The sequence below is a fragment of the Galeopterus variegatus genome, unplaced genomic scaffold, assembly GCF_000696425.1.
Source record: "Galeopterus variegatus unplaced genomic scaffold, G_variegatus-3.0.2 Scaffold3829, whole genome shotgun sequence".
In the NCBI taxonomy this organism is placed as follows: Eukaryota; Metazoa; Chordata; class Mammalia; order Dermoptera; family Cynocephalidae; genus Galeopterus; species Galeopterus variegatus.
The window spans coordinates 165141-185289 of record NW_007729940.1 but is presented as its reverse complement, the minus strand read 5'-3'; the positions used below and the strand labels follow the sequence as shown (position 1 = coordinate 185289).

Sequence of the window (20149 nt, the reverse complement as noted above, 5' to 3'; positions counted from 1 at the left end):
GTATGGGGGCTCGGACCCCGCGGGCAGGAGCGCCGCCGCGCTTCCCAAGCGGCGCACTATCCAGTGCGCCACCGGGCCAGCCCTAAATGGAACTTTTAAGGAGATGGTCTAGGGACAATCCCCCCTTTTTAAAAAAATATAAGGTTTATATGGCAATATGAGTTCTGATATGTCAGAATGAGGGAAGTAAACTTGAAGCTCATAGGTCAGAAGAAACAGCATAAAAATGGTAAGACACTACAGAATATTAAAGAAATAATTGATTTCACATGAAAAATGATGCTGTTCCCTGCAAAAATAAAAATTAAGAGACTGACGCTCTGGAAAAATAAATCACCTTTTACCAAGATAAATAACAAAAATATGTTTGCTTTACAAGATGCTATGGGAAAAGAAGCACTTTGACTCAACAATGCCTATCTCCATGTATGATCCGTCTGGCAGCAGAGAATTTCCTACTTACCACCTGTAGTGCTCCCCAACCCCACCCTGAGAATAAAGATGTGAGATAATGGAGGAGTGAAATCAAATATAGGAAATAGATCATGCCGAAATAAATCGCGTTAAACATCATTCTTTGCACATTGTCTTCTCATTATTTGTCCACTTCCTTCCTTCCTCTGCTATGATGCTTTTCCTTTTTTGACATGGGACTGATTTTACAGGATTCAAAACATTAGAGCCAGACTTGGTACATCTTCGGTTTTAGAGATACCCAATAATTTGGACAGAGAGCAGCTCTTTTGCTGATATCAAACAACTCAATCACAAAGACCAATAATTTGCTGTGCTCAGGCACTTTTGCAGAGAGTGTTTATTCTACCTCTGCTGTCTGTGCGCAGCTGTCTCTTCCTCCCAATTCTAATCAATGTAAATTGGGTCAGATCTCCGCTGTGAATTACAAATTGGATCTGAAGTTGGAGGGTCACCGTGCCTGCTAGTCCACCTCCTTCCCACCACCATTAGATGGGAAGCTACACCAAAGATCTTTTCTAAATAAATCAGACTTTATTGTAAAACTCGGCCACTGACGAGACATAACCTCATTAGCATTGATTTTAAAATAAATTATTGAAAGTGGCTTGCCTGCTCTTTGCATTTGTAAAATAGGAGAATGTAAATGTATTTGCAATGATAAAAATGAAAACTAAAACTTGATTCCTTTATCCTTTCAGGCAATAGCACTTAATCTAGTCATGATATAAAAATGGAAAAAATAGAAATCTGTTTTCTGCAGTTCAATTCCAGACCAGATACTCTCCATCGCGCCTTTGGAGTCACCTAGAAAGAAAGAAAAACGCTGGCCGAAGAGCTTACATATCATTCATCGCCATTACTAAGCTCTCTGGTGATGGATGTGAACGGGGAAGCTCCAGTCCCCACATCTGTTCTATCTAATGTCCTTCCCGGGTGGCTGGAAGTGGGCTCAAGTCAAGAAGCCTTTCTATTGATGGGCTGGGTGCTGTGCCTCTAGGGCCTTTGGAAGACTGAGTATGGGGCACTGTCATGCAGTGAAGGGAAGTGCCTTCTGCAGCTGGCTGTGAAAAGCACACCCCTTGGCATCTTCACAGCTCTAGAGGGCACAATGTGAACAGAGGGGGGCACTGTCATGCAGTGAAGGGAAGTGCCTTCTGCAGCTGGCTGTGAAAAGCACACCCCTCGGCATCTTCACAGCTCTAGAGGGCACAATGTGAACAGAGAGGGAACAATTTATCTCTGATATTTCCATGAAACCAAATTGGTAACTTTCTTTTTGGTGGCTGGCTGATGAGAGGATTCGAACCCTTGACCTTGGTGTTGTAACACTGCACTCTAACCAACTGAGCTAACCGGCCAGCCTACATTGGTATCTTTCAAACTCCAGAGTCAAGACAACGGCTGGCTGATGAGAGGATTCGAACCCTTGACCTTGGTGTTGTAACACTGCACTCTAACCAAATGAGCTAACCGGCCAGCCTACATTGGTATCTTTCAAACTCCAGAGTCAAGACAACTGATTATATGGCAACAGGAAAAGTCTTTTTGCTCACAAAAGGGGGTGGGTTAAATAGCTACATTTCTCATTTTTATTAATCTGTAACATGAGACTTTAATTTTAAGAGACTATTTTGAAAAATATTTAGGCTAAAGAGCTTGTTGAACTTCCTTATATGAATATTATTAGGCATTTTAGTGTTACATCTACTGAAATACATCTTCATTTAACAGAGAATTAAAATTTATGTGCTAGCTCAACTTTAAACAGTAATAGATTATAATGGTCCCTGCTCCTAACAGGGCATATGGGACCCCAACCTTACATAGGTTTTAAACAAATTAACCTCTAAAGATTACTGCCCACTTATTACATTAAATGCTCTACTTGATCCCCAAATATCTCATCTCAATTGGGACAACAGCTGAAGAAGACTCTGTTAACTGTGCGAACACGTAAGAGAACCATGGGGCATCACAAATGAGATTCAGTATCCAGAGAGTCGATTTCAATCAACATTCTTGGCACAATGTCAGGGACACTAATGAGAGGCTGAGAGAACAGGACACTGAAGCCACCTCAGAGAGACAGAGAGGAGCCAGCTTCTCATGACACCTGGCTCCTTCCCTGAAGTGCTGCTCTGACACCCTTCTGACATTGGCTAAACCTGATACCAGAAAGAATAACATTAGAAAAAAACGACTCGATCAGAAAGAGGGGAAATCACTTCCCCAAACAAAACAAAATGACAAAAACTTAAAAAATGCCAACTGTATCAATGTGCAACCAGATGTCAAGGTGCTCTGTTGACAGATGCAACAGAAATACAGATAGATTCAAAGTGCAAAGGGAACATGCAGAAAAGTAAAAATAAACTGTTTTACGGCGTGCACAGATATGTTAAAATTCAAGAATGCTATAAGCACGTCCTCAGACAACATGGAAAATACAAGCAAGATTCTAATAACACATCTAATTCTCTGTTGTGTATTTGGTAATCTCAACTGTTACCTCAAAATATTTACAACCTATCTCCATGACATGGTCTTGATGTATAAGATATTAAACTTAATTTGTGCTAACTGCAACAGTTGGAATGCACCGAACTTAATTTCACAAATAATAACTGGGCACCTACTAATTGGGGAGAAAGACCTGAATACAAATCATATAGTAAGGGCTAAAACAAAGCTTAACTCCAGTTGAGAATCTGGGAGGATGTCACTGAGGAGACACATCTGAGCAGAATGTGTAGGGTTTCATAGGCTGAGCTCAGGGGGAATATTCCAGGTAGAAGAAACAGCATGATTCCGGTTTGGTGTAGCCGAGCAGCACAGGTGCCTGGGGCTCGGGGTGTGAGAGAGAAAAGGCCAGGAAGCTCAGGGGAGACCTGGTGATGGCGCTGACTCTTCTCTGATGTTTTTTCTTCTTCATAAACTTGGTATTTTGGTCTCTGTTTTTTATCTTTCTTTAGACCTCTTACTATCTCTATTCCCTCTTCCTGTGGGTCTAGACAACTGTACAAGGGGAAAAATATTTCCACAAAATGCTTGTTTCCATTTGACTCAAATTTAAAAAAAACAGATATATGCTTTATTAGAAAGCAATGTGGTTTCTGAGTCTCCAAGTGCGGGCCGCATCGGAATGTGCACAGGGAGGGCTCTTTGTCTCTCTTTCTGCCTGCTCTATGAAATCTCTCGAGAGGACACAGCCGGATTCTGTTGCCATCGCAGCTGCTACAAGGCCCCAGTCACAGCTCTTCAGCGGTTTCAGGCGCCTTGCTGGATTCCAGCCTTGAGGCCCCAGACAAAGAGAAACCTGATAAAAGTTGTTCTCTTACGGAATCTTGAATCATGAAACAGGGCCTATGCTAGCCTGTAAAAAAACTTTGGGAGCGGGGGAGAGAGGGGCTCAGGGAAGCCTCCCTTTCTCTACACATTGCTTTAGCATTTCTTTGTGGTAGTCCCTGCAGTTTAATCTACTGCAAATGAGATTGAAAAAATCAAGGGTCCCCATATGCTCCAATTGGATGTTCAGAAATCCCACCAGATACCAACCTTGAGACCGTATTTTCCAGAACTAACATTTTTGTGGTCCGTCTGAAACCATGAGTGCTCTGGTTGTCCTTTATGGGGAAAAGAGTGCTAGCCACATAGCAAATGCTAATTATCCCATGATTAATGGGATATAGTGCTTTTAATTTGATGACTCATGCATTATTTTGATTAGGAAAAAGCATTTTTTTATTGACTTGGTATGTGTTACATACACTTTTCTCTCTACTTGGAAGCCTATCTAAATTATACTCCAGAAGGGAGATCTCACTTACATGGCTTTCCCCGTAGAGAGAGCGAGGGCTTGTGTAGGCCCCATCCCAAAGAGGAGGATTAGCAGAACCGTCAATGCTAAGTAATCTCCACAAAGCACATTTACCTGTTATAATGAAACAAATGTTAGAGCCCTAATCACTTGACTATTGATGGGTGTGCAACGTTAGCACAATCCGACTTTACCATCAGCTGTCCCTCCACCAGCACCTGGCCTCGCAGTAGAAATGGGCCTGAGCAGAAGGTGTGCCCCACATTCCATCTGCTCAGGCTTTTCAATTTCACCTGCTTCTTACACAGAGCTGGAAATGGCCAACTGGCTGGTCTCAGGTCCGATCGGTGAGGGCGGGGACCTAGTCATCCCTCAACTCTTCAAGGAGATAACACTTCCTATTTCAACACCACCAAATTAATAATAGCCAGCATTTACTGAGTGCTTACTGTATGCCAGGGCTCTGTGCTGAGTGCTTTAAGCATATCAGTTCTAGACTCCTCCCTGCATCTCTTTAAGATATCTACTCTTGTCTTTCCCATTTTATAGGGGAGGCAATCAGACAAAGGGAGGGAAAGTAACTTGCTCAAGGTCTCACAGCTAGTAGGTGGTAGAGCAGATTCACCCTGATTTGAAGCCAGCATTTGTACCCGCGATACCATGCTTTCTTTCACATGCTCGGTAGGTGGTCTTGTGAGATGGTGGCAGAGGGAAGACAATGTTAGGCCCCCTCACATTGCACCTCAATTCTTCCAGGACTGGTGGTGTAGCACATGCAAAACTCAAACAGCAATTTCAGAAGTAAGAAGTAGCAAGCTGAGTGGAGTGGACAGGAAGCTGGGGGATGGGGACTGTGGCTGAAATATTCATATAATTAAATGCCAATATATGCCACCTCCAATGCTGTCTCTAAGAACTATGACGGTAGAGGCTTTTGGGAAAGAACTTGTTGGCTGGGTACGGCAGTGTCCTTTGGAAACTTATAGGCAAGGTAGCTGCTTTTCCCTAATCTGCAGAGAGAGACCCTGGCTTTGCTACTGGGTGGCCTTCCTCATTTCTGATGGACAGTTGTTGTGGGCACAGGGTAAGTGGCTTCTTCGAGAAAACAGACCAGTCTCTATGCCCTTGGGTCCACTCCAACATACAAGCTGGCAGGAATTTTGGAGGAATGACCTGATACCTGGGCAGTGCTACAATGGCCGAAGATAGGAGTCAGGGGATGGGAGAAAGATGGTTGCTGAGAAGCCAATGATACATTTATTGCGCCCACCGGGGATAGGCAGGAATTTTGGAGGAATGACCTGATACCTGGGCAGTGCTACAATGGCCGAAGATAGGAGGGGATGGGAGAAAGATGGTTGCTGAGAAGCCAATGATACATTTATTGCGCCCACCGGGGATGAGGCGAAGGTCCCAAATTCATCTCAGCCCCTTTCTCTTTACTTTCCTTTGCCCTATGTCTCTGAGCATCAGCCCTGTCCTCCCTGGCTCCTTTGAGAACTAAGCATGGTGCATGAAAAGGCCCTTTCTTTGCACTCCAGAAGGCTGAGTGGTTCAGTGACGTTTTCCCAGAGCTCTTTTCCACAGCTGTAACCCAAAGTGGAGTGTCACCCGGATATTTCTTCAAGCCTGGGCAGGAGTGAGCAGAATGTGAGCTCACTAGGAAGATTCCGGCAAGTTGGGGAGTGCATCTCCTTTTAGGGAGTGTTGTGAATTAGATCCATTTCTGCACCCTGCTGTTGCAACGGAGCAGACTGTGAAAGGGAAGATTCTCAGAGGAGCTGTGTTTTAATGTAGCAATTTGATTCAATTTTCCACTCTATAAAATTACCCATCACTGCTCGTTGCTTTCTAACAGACACCTTCACTCTTAATTTAACAATCCTATCGAATTCTGCCAGGGAAATTGGAAAAATTTATCACCTGTGAAATTTTATTTTCCTTTGGTTGTATCTGTTTTTGTAAAACTTCATTAACGACGATGACTTGCTGAGGAAATTATCATTTTTTTTTTAACTTCAGACACAAGAAATGGCTCGACCTCAACCAAGATATCATTTGCATAATAAAACACAACAAAAAGGCTGGGGAAGTCGGGACTGGCAGAGGTTGGAAGCGCTAGGAGAAGAAGCAGGCTCTCCTTGGTGGGTGGGTGAAGTCCCCATCAGGGAGGAGATGTGTGGCCCCAGCCCTGCTCCTTGACTCAGGAAGCAATGACGTGGCTTCTGCCCCAGGGAAGAGACCAATACAGTGTGCAGAGAGTTGGACTCTCTTCTAAGGAAGCTTTGCAATGCAAGTTGTTTATTGAAGATGTTTTTAGCAACCAGCAATGTCTTCAGGGGCCTGAGTGTTAGATTCACCTTAGTTCCTAAGTTCATCTGGGATTGAGGTTTAAAATTGCTATAAATTTAGGCTTAACTTGAATTTCTCAACAGAGAACTGAATTCCTGGCAAATTTCCACAGGAGCTATCTTTCTGAATTTTTTTTTTTTTTGTCTTTTTTCGTGTCTGGCAACGGATCGCAACCCTCGGTGCTGCGCCCGCACCTCGCTCAGCCAGTGAGCGGCCGGTCCGTATGTGGGATCCGAACTCTCGGCGGGAGTGCCACTGCGCTCCCAAGCGGCGCACTGTAGCAGTGCACCACCGGGCCGGCCCCTATTTCAGACTTTTGAAATCCTTCATAATTTTGAAGCAACTTTCCATTATTTTCACAATTCACAGAAAAGAAGTTGGAACTATAGAGTTTTGATGATTAACCCCCCAAATTCACAGTAAACCAATGAAAACCAACATGATCATTCTCGACTCATTTACCTTGTCAATACATGTGAAAAATTACTTCACATGGCACAGATGAAAGACGCCCCCTGATCAAATACAACTGTCTCCCAGAGCAAGGCAGAGCCTCTGTACTGGGAACCATAAGTTTCCCTCATTCTCTCCTTCCGAGGATGCGGGTTAGCTTTGGCTTCCTTTAGAGTTTTCAAAGTCATATTCTTCTACCATGTCAAAAGTTTCTGAAACTAGTGGAAGGTAATTGGAAGACAACATTTCTCACCTGGTAAGATTTCATAAATTTCCTCTTCTTCTTTCTCCTCTGTAGACTCTTTTATCCCTACACTCCCAGGCAAGATAATGGGTCTGCACTGTGCACCAGAATTTGGGGCATCGAAACCATCAATATCGTCGTACATTTCTTCTTCTTCTTCCTCCTCCTCCTCTTCTTCATATGGAATGGTTAAGGAGCTCAGATCTGCCAGGACACAGATCAAGATAGGGAGAAAAAGAAAAGAATAAGGCAGGGAAAGAAAGGGGGAGAAGGAGGAGGAAGGATGAGAATAAAACATGTCAAAAGAAAATGAAACACTAGGTTAAGTGCTGTTATTTCTAATGCAGGCCTTGGTGGCAGGAAATCTGCAGAAAAGGCCAGACTAGCACTGCATCAGGTTTAAACCATCAACATAAATCCTTCCTTGCAATAAAACTTGATAAGGATGAAGCAGCCCTGAAAAGTATGGGTGTGTGAATGAGAACATGAGGTGAGGCAAGAAAATAGGCCAGAAGAGGAAATGCCAGCATGCCACGCACTGCCCATCGAGTAGAAAACTGGAAGGTGAGTCATGGTCTGTGGTTCTCCAGGGCGCACAAACCGTGAGGACTATGGTGGCTTCCTTAGAGTGTCTGAGCACTCAGAAGCCCATCTCCCCAAATGATCTCACTGCAGAATTTCAGACAAGTTTTTTTTTTTTTTTTGTAGAGAGAAAAATGGGCAAAAATGGGAGAGGAATGTAGAGAGAAAAATGGGCAAAAATGGGGGAGGAAAAGAAATGGGGTATGGGAAAATATAGCAGTAACACAAGACCAAATGGAAGGGCTGAATGACACAGTTACCATGTCCTTCTGCAACAGTACAATCTGGCTGACCTTAAAGTGGGTCACAACATAGCGGATGTTGAGCCATTACAGCACTGGGGAGCACCGGGGCAGGGCAGGGAGATTGGTTTTTTATTTTAATGGGGAACTGGGAGGGTTCATTCTCTGACGTGTACCAGAGTGCTCTCTGAAACCCTGCTGAGGGGCCTCTGCAGGATGGGCGAATGCAGGCAGCGTACTCTGGGGAAGGAAAGGATGCAGAGACATCCAACATTCATTTCAAAACACAATAAAACTGTTTGACTTGATTAGGCTTTTAATAAAGATTCTGCAACAATTTTCATCTGAATTCTGATGCCACCACATAGGAGGAAAGGATCAAAGACACATTTGTGGCTTTAACCATATGTTATTATTTTGTTTGTTTTAAAATAAGATGGAATGAATAATTTCTTCAATGTGGGATTCTGAAAGTACCACAGGGTACAGCTCAATAAAGCTGCTTTGAGTTTTATTGAGGTTTACACACTTAGGGGTATATTACACGCATAAATCCAAGGCACCTAGATGAGAGTATACCCTGTAGTCTCGCCTTCAGTGTTCATGTTTGCCTAGTTCCAGTCTATTATACGTGATGCTGTTGGTGGATGCAATAGTTTGTTTTTGTGATAGCAAAGGCATAACTGGGTAATATAGGCAATTCTTGTAATTAAAGCTCTGGTGCTTCCTTCTTTGTATCCACAATAAAATCTTACGGCAGAATAAAAAACTGAGATGAGAAGACTTGGTGTTTTTATTTTTTATTTTTATTTTTTAAAAAGATGACCAGTAAGGGGATCTTAACCCTTGACTTGGTGTTGTCAGCACCAGGTTCACCCAGTGAGCTAACCAGCCATCCCTATATGGGATCCAAACCTGTGGCCTTGGTGTTATCAGCACCGCACTCTCCCGAGTGAGCCACAGGCCGGCCCCAAGACTTGGTGTTTTTAGGTTTATGTGCTTCTTCTTAGGTCCTGGGCTGTGTATAAAGGTGGTGTTTCTGCCTTTCTGAAAAAGCAGGGTCCTGCCATGATGGCATATGAGGGTTACATAATACCAAGTGGCCCATTCAAGGATGACTCCTTCTACTTGCCAGGCCACTGTTACTGCTATGCTAGCAGGCTGACCAGCAGAGGGTACTCTAAGAGCAGTCATTTAACATCTTCAGGCAGGACTCTTCTCATAACCAAAGCAAGGAGCATTTGATTGTGGCTTGGGAAATAGCAATGTTTTTAGTGTCTAATGTCTCTGAAGGCCACCTAGATTAGTTTAGATTTCTACTTCCTCCTAAGAGTAGAAACAAGATTTTGGACTTCAACTGCAACTGGGTGACTTTAAGTTGGATATCATGAATTTCCTTTCCAGAACATAAGGGGTTAGGAGACACTGAATTGGGCTGAGGTGGTTGTTAGGATTTCCTTTTCTAGTGGTTACAAATATCATGGACTTGTCTGTAGGTGAGTAGATGAGCTATGATGTCAGAGGTCATCTCCAGGTTGATGATTTCTTTACCTTTTGATTCATAGATGGTACTATTTGTTGTTATAATATGGGGGATGTGGTAGGGAGGGTAGGGGTGAGAAAGGGCAGGAAAAATATACATTGAAGCCTGTCAAGTATATATTTATGCAATATAACTTCAACTGCAAATCCACTGAAGTATTATTTCTGTAGCAATGACACTTACCCTTTAACAAGAAACTTATTTGATCCACCCAGTCTCTGGCTTCAGCTGGACTAGTAGCTGTAAACTAGAAAAAAATTAGTGAATTAACTTATCACCTTCACTAAAATTTCCATGAATCTTGATAGGGAAGTTCAAGGAAAAGGAACCTGTGAGTTTTGGAGTCTAGTTTAAAGCTCAGGATTCTCTGCATGCTTAACTTTTAGGAAAAAAATCCCAAATATCTCACTCAAACTTATTTTTTTTATTCAGCAATTTTGCATACCCAGAGATGACAGCTTTTTGAGTCGAGACATTCAGGTCCATATGCATTCATTCATTTGATTATCTATTCCTGCATCAGGCATTTATTTGAGAAAAGTTTACAGGAAAAAAAGCATGCAAACCAACATACGTGAAATGGGAACACTACAAAGGAGGTGCATTTGGTAACAACTGGATGTTGAGAGGAAACAGGAAGCATTACTGCTGCCTACAGAAGGTCAGGGAGGCTTGCTGAAGTCACACTGTTTTGGATGGATTTTAAGAGTTGGTGGAAACTGGTGGAGGGAGTTGGACATTTCAGGTAGGGGGAACCACGTGAAAAAGAAAAGAAGTGAGAACATCATGTATGGGAAAGGTAGGCAAGTCAGCCCGACTGAAGAACAGCAACAGATGAAGCTGAACAGGTCAGGGACAGAGGGGAGTTGATAAAAGGGCTCCGAGTGCGAGGAGTGCAGACTTAAATGCAGCAATAAGAAGCCACTACCAACTCTATCGAATGGAGTGGGACGTTCTTTCAATAGTTGTGGGTAGGAGGGATTAGAAGAGGGAAATTTGGGGACAGAAAACCAACTAGAAAGCTGCTTAACGAGTCTTCTGGGTGAAGTGATAGGGATTTAACCATTGTGATGGCTGTGGGAACAAATAAGAATGGAAAGATCCAAAGGACACTGTAGAGGAAGAATCCACAGACCATGGTAATGATTTGGATTCAATGGACCAAAGAAAAGAAGTAAATAAAATACATTCAGATTCACAAAACAGGCCAGTCAGGCTTTAGCCCTTAGTAATTTTTTATTTTAAATGAATCAACTTAAAATAACTGTTCCTAAAAAACATTTAGATTATCTGTCCATTAAGAGTAACATAAAGATATGTGCTGCATAAGAAACCTAGATCCCTGCATAATGCTTATTAACAGACTTTGCTATTCTTGGTTTCTTTAAAACGTATTTCTATAAAAGAATTTATAGGGATGTTGGTTTAGATTTGTCATATAAACTTTTATCTGGATGTAATACCATTAGAATTTAATAATAAAAATAACCTAGGAACATACACAGTGCATACATCTATATTATACACATTTATAAAAAACTCTATAGAAAAGTTTTAGTTTAAATTTTTAAAAATTCTAGAAATTGCATAATGAAGATGAACATTTTAGGTCATTTTAATCAAAATAAGAGTTAAGATATTGTAGAAATATAAAAGATAAATGCTGAGAAAAATTTGAAGAGTCAAAGGGTTACTTGAGTGGCTAATTTAATCTTAGCAGGGTTTTGTTCTTTTTCATAAGTTAGCTAAAGTTTTTCTAAATTGCTTTAGTAAAATTGTGATAAGGTAAAAAATTATTAAAAAGCAAGAAAAAATATACACACATGTAAAAATATATTTTTGGTGAAAATCACTATTCCCATGGTTAGAATTTTTTTATTGTTTTAATTAACTTTACAATAGATAGTAAATGCATGAGGGAAAGACTCAAAATACATAAAAATAAACACAGTGAGGAATAAGTCTTTCTTACCCCAACCAGGTCCTCTAGCCCCTCAGTTATCATTGTTACTACCCAAAAACCATTGTCACCAATATCTTAGAAATATCTTTCAGAGACATGCAATGCATCTACACACAGGGAGTTATTTTGGATAGCAAGATGAATATTGGGAAATAAATTTTCACTCTACAGTTAGATTTTCCTTTTTCTGAATTTCGTGGGGGGGAAGTGAGAATCAGTTGAAAAATAAAGAGAATGGGAATTAGAGCCATTAAAGTAGAGACTATGAGCAAGGAACTGGATTGTGTGCTGCCGTAGACAAGAATCTCACCTATGGGTGAGACGGGGAAGGGGAGGGCTCAAGAGATGGGAGCCAAGCAAAGGCAGCATCTAGGATGAGAGGCAACAGAGAGCAGAAGGAGGTGTGACATAGCCAAGGGAGGACATATCAAGAAAGAGGTCTTAGTTGGTAAGAAATGAGCAGGTAACAAAGAAAGGCTGGAACCCAGCATCACAACCAAGGCTTATATGCAACATGGAACGAGACTGCAACGCTAATGAGCATCACCACCTCCTCGGTTCGTCCTACCTCGTAGCTGCGCCTATCCTGGGAGGTCAGTTCAAAGCAGGATTCTTTCTTGGAATCTCTTCGCAGGTGGGGGGCCATCCGTACACTGTAGCCCTTAATGAGGAAGGTCCCTTTGGGCTGCTTGCCTGCAAGACAGGAAAGCTTCCTGTATCCCTAGAGAGATGCAACTGCCAAGGGAAGGCATCTTCTCTGGTATGTAAAATAAAAGCACAGAAACAGCTGTCACATCCCCGAGGAACCACAATAGTCAAGGAAAGGTTATTAGGGAAGCTTAAGAAGAGTCTACTGCAACAGCAAGGCAGATATCACTGCCAAGCTAGGGAAATGCAATGTGAAAGGTTATTTTGCCAAAAGAGTACAACAGAGACAGAGAATTTATTAGAATGTTAAGAGATCTATAATAACAGAAAGGAGGAATTATTACAGCAGGGAGAGTGTGGCTGTAAACGTGAGGCTCTTGAAGGCTATTACAGAGCTGAAGCATTATTATCAGGGCCAGCAGAGCTCACATTCGAGGGGAGGGACAGCGGTGCAGGGGGGCATTATAAGGTCCTGGAATCTCCTCCCATGCTCTATGTAGCATTTGGGCTAAACCGCTCTCCCCCTCCCCTGCTGGCCAGGTGGGGATTTATCCTAGAGAGAAAATAATTAAAACTTGGCATTTTATCCTTCTTCCAAGAGGTCAAATTGGGAAGTAGCGGAATACCGTTGAGTATTGTTAGATGATAAGGAAGGAGATAAAAGGAAAAGGACCCTAAATGAAGGAAAGGAGAGGCTATTCTGCCTGTCATTCCTTTTTCAAAAATTAAGTACTAGAAACAGGAAAAAAGGAGGTGGCTCTTAAGGATTTTGTGTCCTCATTGTGTGATTCAGACAGAACAAATGGAGGACAGAAACCACAGTGTCTAGATGATGCTTTGTGCCCTATGTCATGTGGAATGAATTGCTTAATAAGTGCTTTTTGATGATAATGATGATAAGAAGGACAGTGGATGACAATATTAGCCAAAAAAATTAAAAAAATATAAAAAAGCAAAAAGACTCTGTCTTCACCTGGTTGAGCTAAAAGAAATACACAAACACTCTGTACTGACTAAGAAAATGTCCTGGGCACAATAAGAAATAATTGGTGAGACGGGAGCCATGCAACAGTGCTTTTTGACACCAGAATCTTTTTTGTTAAAGTATCTCTCCTTGTTCTTTTTTCTTTTTTTCCTTTTTGTCTTTTTTCGTGACCAGTAATGGGATCGCAGCCCTCGGTGTCGCGCCCGCACTGCGCGTTTCTTTTTTTCCTTTTTGTCTTTTTTCGTGACCAGTAATGGGATCGCAGCCCTCGGTGTCGTGCCCGCACTGCGCGCAACCAGTGAGCGGACTGGTCTCTATATGGGATCCGAACCCTCGGCGGGAGCGCCGCCACGCTCCCAAGTGCCGCACTCTACCGAGTGTGCCACCGGGCCGGCCCTCTCTCCTTGTTCTAACTGACCACTAAAATGTTTAGTTGTTTCTTTGGTCACCAGATTTTATTTCACCCTGATGGCCAAATGGTCAATAAAAGTCTCTGCAGCTCTTGCTCTTTGCCTCCTCTCTCACCGTGAGTACAGAGGACTCTGAACAAACAGACATGATGCCTGGTTTTACATCCAGATATGCCAACCACTTATTTAAATGCAAGGAAAATGGTGTCTTAGTTCATTTTGTGTTGCTATAGAAGAAATACCTGAGACTGGGTAATTTATAAAGGAAAGAGTTTTATTTAGCTTACGATTCTGGGACAGCTGCATCTGGCACCAGCCTCAGGCTGCTTCTACTCATGGTGGAAAAGTGGCAGCAGCTGGTGGGTACAAGCAGATTACATGGCGAGAGGAAGCAAGAGAGAGAGAGAGAAGAGATGCCAGGGTCCTATAAACAATCAGCTCTTGTGGGAACGAATCCAGCGAGAACTCACTCACTACCCCTCCTCCCCCAGGGAGAACATTAATCCACTCATGAGGGATCCGCTCCCATGACTCAATCAGTTTCCAACACTGCCACATTGGAGATCAAATTTCCACATGAGTTTTGAGGGGACAACACATCCAAACTCCGGGCCAGCCCGGTGGCGCACTGGAGAGTGCGCTGCTTGGGAGTGCGGCGGCGCTCCTGCCAAGGGTTCGGATCCCATGTGGAAACCGGTTCCCACTCACTGGCTGAGCGCGGTGCGGGTGCAACACCGAGGGTTGCGATCCCGTTATCGGTCAGTTAAAAAAAAAAAAAAAAAAAGACAAAAAGAAAACACATCCAAACTCCATCAAATGGTAAACATTTTTACAATGATACAAATGTCCTATTAGTTTGAAGGTTTAAAATAAGAAAATAACACGTGGCTGGCTTATCTGCCTAGACTTTAGAGCAGAACTTGTGGTTGCTGGAGTTGACTGTGGGCTGAGGATTGGAAGGACACAGGGGACTTGTCGCTCAGTTTCTGGACTATGCTGCTGTCATTTCCAAGCAGGGCTTCACACTTGACCCCTAGATGGGAAAGGCTCTGAGGAATCGGAGATGGTGAGTGGAAGATGAAGGTCAGTGACGCCTGCTGCAGGCCGAGAGGCAGGGAGAAGCAATCGCCACAAAGCCCAAGGGCAACTCTTAAGGATTCCAAGTCGCTTAGCAAAGCTGCAGTTCTTTCTGCTACCTTAGTGCCAAAGGTGCAGGAAGTCCAAAGGCAACTGAGTGGGTGTCTGATTATTCCCTGGACTGGATATCCAGACATTGGGAGAGGAATAAGTTTGGGAAAGAAAGAAGAGAGGAAAAACAGAAAATGGTTGGAAGGAAAAAGAAGGGTGTCTACTCTATCGGTATCACTGGCCTCTGGATGAAGGTGGCAGAGCTTGAGGGAAGTCCCCGCGAGAATTGATCCTTTTTTTACTTTGCCTCCTTCTGGCTTCCTAGAAATACTTCTGGGCAGTCCACCTCTGCAGAAGGGTATCTCCTATTTGACAGTTTGCATTCACCTACAATGATAATTTTTAGCTTGTATTTATCTGTGGCAGCTGCCAATTGTGTTTATGTCATTTATTCCTTCTGATGAAATAAGCAATTGTGTTAAACATGGATGGGAGGCCTTCTAGGGACAGCTCATGAGTGTTGTGCTCGATTGAGTCAGTGGTGGCTCGTTAAGAAACTGCCTCTGGCCTGAGTCAACACTTCGCTGCAGCTGCCATCTGGCTGAAGGGCGCCTCTTGGGCACAGCAACCATCCTGATCTCAACACTCTATGGCTATAGGATGTCCACTAGATTGCTTCCCAGTGGTAAGATCGAGTTTGTAGCACGCTTTTTGAGGGTCCAAAATTTAGGGTTTTATTTCTGGGCCACTGTTAATCTGTTTAAATCTTTCTCAGAAATATTTTTTTGCAATATGTTAGCTATGTGATTAATGCTTATAAAGAGTTTGGAGTTTTTGTTTTTTTTTTTAAAGAATGCCAAAACATTCAACTTTGATACTGTTTTGTCATTAGTCATAATAAAAGAACCCTTTGATATGCCGATCATGCTATCTTAGTGTTTAAAGGGGAAATAATTCTAAATTGGCCTCTGTGTTTTTGGTGGTGGGTAAGGTATTATTTACCCAAGCCTGTTTCTTCCCTAAGCATGTCCCTTTATGGGTGTTAGTTAAGGACTGCTATCTTGAGATGTAAGTGCTTAAGAATTTACGAAGTGCTTGCATCCAGGAGTGAGAAGCTGCTGTGCAAATGAAGAACACTTACTTTTCTCATTAGCATAGTAGTAGAAGAGGCCTCTGCTGACAACACACCATCGCTTCTGCCACTCTGATCCAAAGAAACTATGATCTAAACAGAACAGCAGTAGGGGACATAAATTCAGGTAACTACAGTCACTGAAGAGTCTGTAAAATCCAACAACACACAGTCCAGTGTGTTGTTTTATTTCCCAGGTTAATGGACTGTAAAACCCTCCCTTTCACTCCCACAGGTTATCCCATATTGACTCAGAGTCCAGAGGACTAGCTCAGTGAGAGGTACAAGTTCTAAACAGGGTTGCCCGCCCTGTGCCCTCACAACTGTTTTTTTTTAATCTAGCTTCCTTTATATCTTTGAGGTTTTAATTTCATCTTGTACCTTTCAAATTATCCATGACATCTTTATATGTTGGCTTTAACAAACCGAAATGATGCCCCAGCCCATAGCCGCAAGAGAGGCTTTTTTGTGCTAAGCTCGTTTGCCTGTTGAACATTAAACTTGAGACACCAACCCTAGCAGTACCTATTCTAATGGAACGAGTTAAAGGTCAAGAGTTGGGCTTGTCTGCAATTTGAAAGTAGGCTGCTTCACATATAATATAAAAACTACACTTTTGCAAAACAGTTGGGAGCACAGTGCGAGATGAGGACAAGAATATCATTCATTCATTCATGTAACAAGTTTTATTAGGCACCTGTTGTGTACCAGGCATTAGGGATACAGTGGTGAGCAAGGCAGAACCAATCCCTATCCTGCTGAAGCTCACAGTCTGCTGAATATGTGGGCCATCTCTCCTCAGCCTACGACACACACCAGACTTTTCTTTCCTTGCCTTGCTTTTACCTTGTACCTGCCTAGCACGGTATTGGGCACAGAGAAGGCACCCGATAGGTTAGCCCTCTTTTTCCTCATTTCTCTTCCTTTCCTGGAATGTTCTGCGATCTGTGGGTCTGATCAATACCTTTGCTTTTCTTCTCCAGGTATCCTTGCTTGATGATGTTATCAAGCTCTTGAGCTCCCCTTACGATGTCTTCCATTCCTAAAAGGAACAGCAGCAAAATGCTTTGTTAAAACGTAACCCAATTTTCATTTATTTAGGCTACTTTAGATAATCCACATTAATGAAGGGCAATTGCTTAAATACAGAGCAAAATAAATTTCTATATGATTGGGGGAAAAAAGTTAATTTTCTTTCTTCATAATTATACCTAATGCTAAAATTGCTTAAAATTATCTAAACATACATTAGTTTGTGACTAGGGGGGGTAGCCTAACTATGTACTGATTGGCAGGAAAAGGATAACAGGGAATTAAGAATTTGCTGTGGATGTAAGCTCCAAATTGGATAATCCACACTGAGATAATCAAAAGTCAAATGAATAGCTCACAGCACAGACAAGCTTTAATGAATGACGGACCCCACCAGAAACAGTCACCTTAGAGGGAGCAATAAACACATGTTTACTTTTTTTTTTTAAACAAACAGAAAGCCACCTTTGTGAACCTGAATTTTATTAAGTTCACACAAAGAACTGTGCAAACTGAACTTGGCAATAACTGCCAAATCCTGGTTTCTTCAAAGTATGGGAAAGAGTCTAAGAATCATAGAAGCCTTAACAAAGAGAAGACCCTGGAATTGACGTTAGCTTTTAATTGGACGGGCTAACATTCCTGGCTTTCAATTAGCCTCCTTAGGTACAAATTTACTGAGAAGTCAAGATCCTAATCCATCTTCCTTCACTGGGGTTTATACTTACTTTACAGAAGGGAGGGGCAAAGGACAGAGTCAAAGAGAGGGCAGTTTATTCCTCAAAAAATAAAATAAAACAAGAATAGAAAAACTAAAACTCTTTAAAGAACGCAACTCTATATTTCTTAATTAGGCAAAATGAAGGGAGTGGGCTAGCAGAATCTTAGTATTTATTCTTTTTCGTCCCTAAACCCAAATCTCTTTTGGTTTGCCTTAAAAAATTTACAAAGCAAATCAAATACAAAATAAGGCACAACCATACAGGAATCAACTGGGCCACCTAGACAATATCTTGAGACGTTTGGGTGAAATTTTTTTTTCAATCAATGTTTTTTTTTTGTCCTTTTTGAGACCGGCCACACTGTGCTCAGCCAGCGAGCGCTGTGAGCGCACCGGTCATCCCTATATAGGATCCGAACCCGCGGCGGGAGCGCTGCTGCACTCCCAGCGCCGCACTCTCCCAAGTGCGCCACGGGGTCGGCCCTCAATCAATGTTTTTTTTGAACATTTCCTACCATAACTAATATTTGTTCAGTGGTGGCTATGAGCTGGCACTTTGCTCAGTGTTTTTTAAACTATTTTTTGTTTAAATATAACATTTTAAGACAATTTAAAAGGCAATTAAAATTACCCTTTGCTGGGCTGGCCCGTGGCTCACTCGGGAGAGTGCGGTGCTGATAACACCAAGGCCACGGGTTCGGATCCCATATAGGGATGGCCGGTTGCTCACTGGCTGAGCGTGGTGCTGACAACACCAAGCCAAGGGTTGAGATCCCCTTATCGGTCATCTTCTTTTAAAAAAAATTACCCTTTGCTTCTAAGCTAACTGTTTCAAGCTTAGTTTTAAAAATGCGGATCAGAAGAGCCTCTCTCTTTCTTTTTTAGTATGTCTATGTGCCTGATTCTTTATCCAACTGGCCCTTATCGCCAGCTTCCATGTTCGTGGGCTATTTTCATTTGTGTGTTTTACAGTTAGCAAACTATGTGTGTGGCTGCCATAAATCTTTCCAGATGGGTCTCACAGTACATGCATGACATGAACAGCCGCAAAGGAAAGTTCATGTTTCTAGGATTCTTTCATTTCTCCTACTCTGAAAATTCTATTACCCTCTGAAAACACTCCCCAAGAAAACTGCAGCAGATTCTCCTAGGGGAGGTGTTAGAGAGGGTGAGGACCAGATATGGTAGAGGAGGTTCTTTGAAGGAGAGCCCATCCTCTCTAAAGGGCTGTCAAAAAATTGCTCCTGGAGGCCTAAAAATTAACTGAAAGACACAGGTGATAAGAAAAACAGGATTCCCTAAGCTTGGAGTTTCTATCTGTTCTTCCACAGTTCTCCCCCTTCACCTTATTTTTTATTTTTTTTTAAGGTCTTGTTAAACTTAGAGACACAGCTTCTTGTTAAAGATGCCAAGAGTCTGAATCATAAAAGACATGTTAAACGTTCTATTAGAATTCAAACTTCCTTTTTGCACACTACATGAGTTGCTGAAGGTTGCTCAGCTGGAAAAGCCCATGGTCTTTCCAACACCCCAAGCTTCAGTTGAGGAGACACACCCAGAAGTGGCTGAGGAAAGACAGGGTCTTGCCACCTACTCTCCCACAAAAGAGATCCCATTTTTTTGGAAGAAGAAACAGACAACATGTGCGGTTATTCTAATACTTGATATCAAACAAATATTTCAGGATTCCGTATTTCTTGTTTACTTTGTAATGTACCAACTGATTAATCTATGGTATTGCTTTCTAGGGCAGGTCTGTGTAAAATCCAAGAGGTCAACAGATACACAGAACAAAATAAAAGAAAGTCTCAAAATGCAATAAAGCATGCAAATTTAAGAAAATACAAGAGGAAGCAACCTGGAACTCAAAATATGCTGTTTGTTCACCAAGGTTTGTAATATCTAGAAAAATGAAACCCTGTTCTAGTGTGTAGGGGTCACACAGGAATCTTGGACATGATTTGTTTATCCTTGAAGGAAGAGATCTTGGTTTAAAAAGAGAGACTTTTAAGCCAAATATCCAAATTGGTTTCTTTTCATAAAACATTCCATCAATAATGACCAGCCACAAAGGTAATATATAGAAACCATGAATATTCATGGCAGATGAAGAAACTTCCCATTCCTACAAAGAGGCAGCATGCACTAATTGCCCAGGGGGCCTGTGGTCTTAGGGGATGCTCTTCTCCCACATCTTCACTTTTGGTGGGATTTTACTTATAAGAAGTGAAAGTATTAGAAAGAAGCCCTTCTAATTCCAGGTACAATAACTTCAACACACTAGTGCTAGCATCTAAATAAATGGTGGGTCTGCCCGGTGGCGCACTGCTACAGTGCGCCGCTTGGGAGTGCAGCGGTGCTCCCGCCGCGGGTTCGGATCCCACATACAGACCGGTTCCCGCTCACTGGCTGAGCGAGGT

At 42.3% G+C, this 20149-nt stretch overlaps 1 protein-coding gene across 1 annotated transcript in view; it reads right to left on the bottom strand.

Moving 5' to 3' along the window:
- The window catches only part of SKAP1 (src kinase associated phosphoprotein 1), a 204250-nt gene that overhangs the window by 28735 nt on the left and 155366 nt on the right, over positions 1-20149 (bottom strand). The window contains exons 2-6 of the mRNA XM_008586104.1: positions 16941-17018; positions 15986-16069; positions 12242-12366; positions 9894-9957; positions 7353-7547 (exon numbers count right to left, since the gene is read on the bottom strand). Coding sequence (XP_008584326.1) covers positions 7353-7547; positions 9894-9957; positions 12242-12366; positions 15986-16069; positions 16941-17016 — 544 coding nt within the window. The 5' untranslated portion in view covers positions 17017-17018. The remainder of the gene's footprint in view (positions 1-7352; positions 7548-9893; positions 9958-12241; positions 12367-15985; positions 16070-16940; positions 17019-20149) is intronic.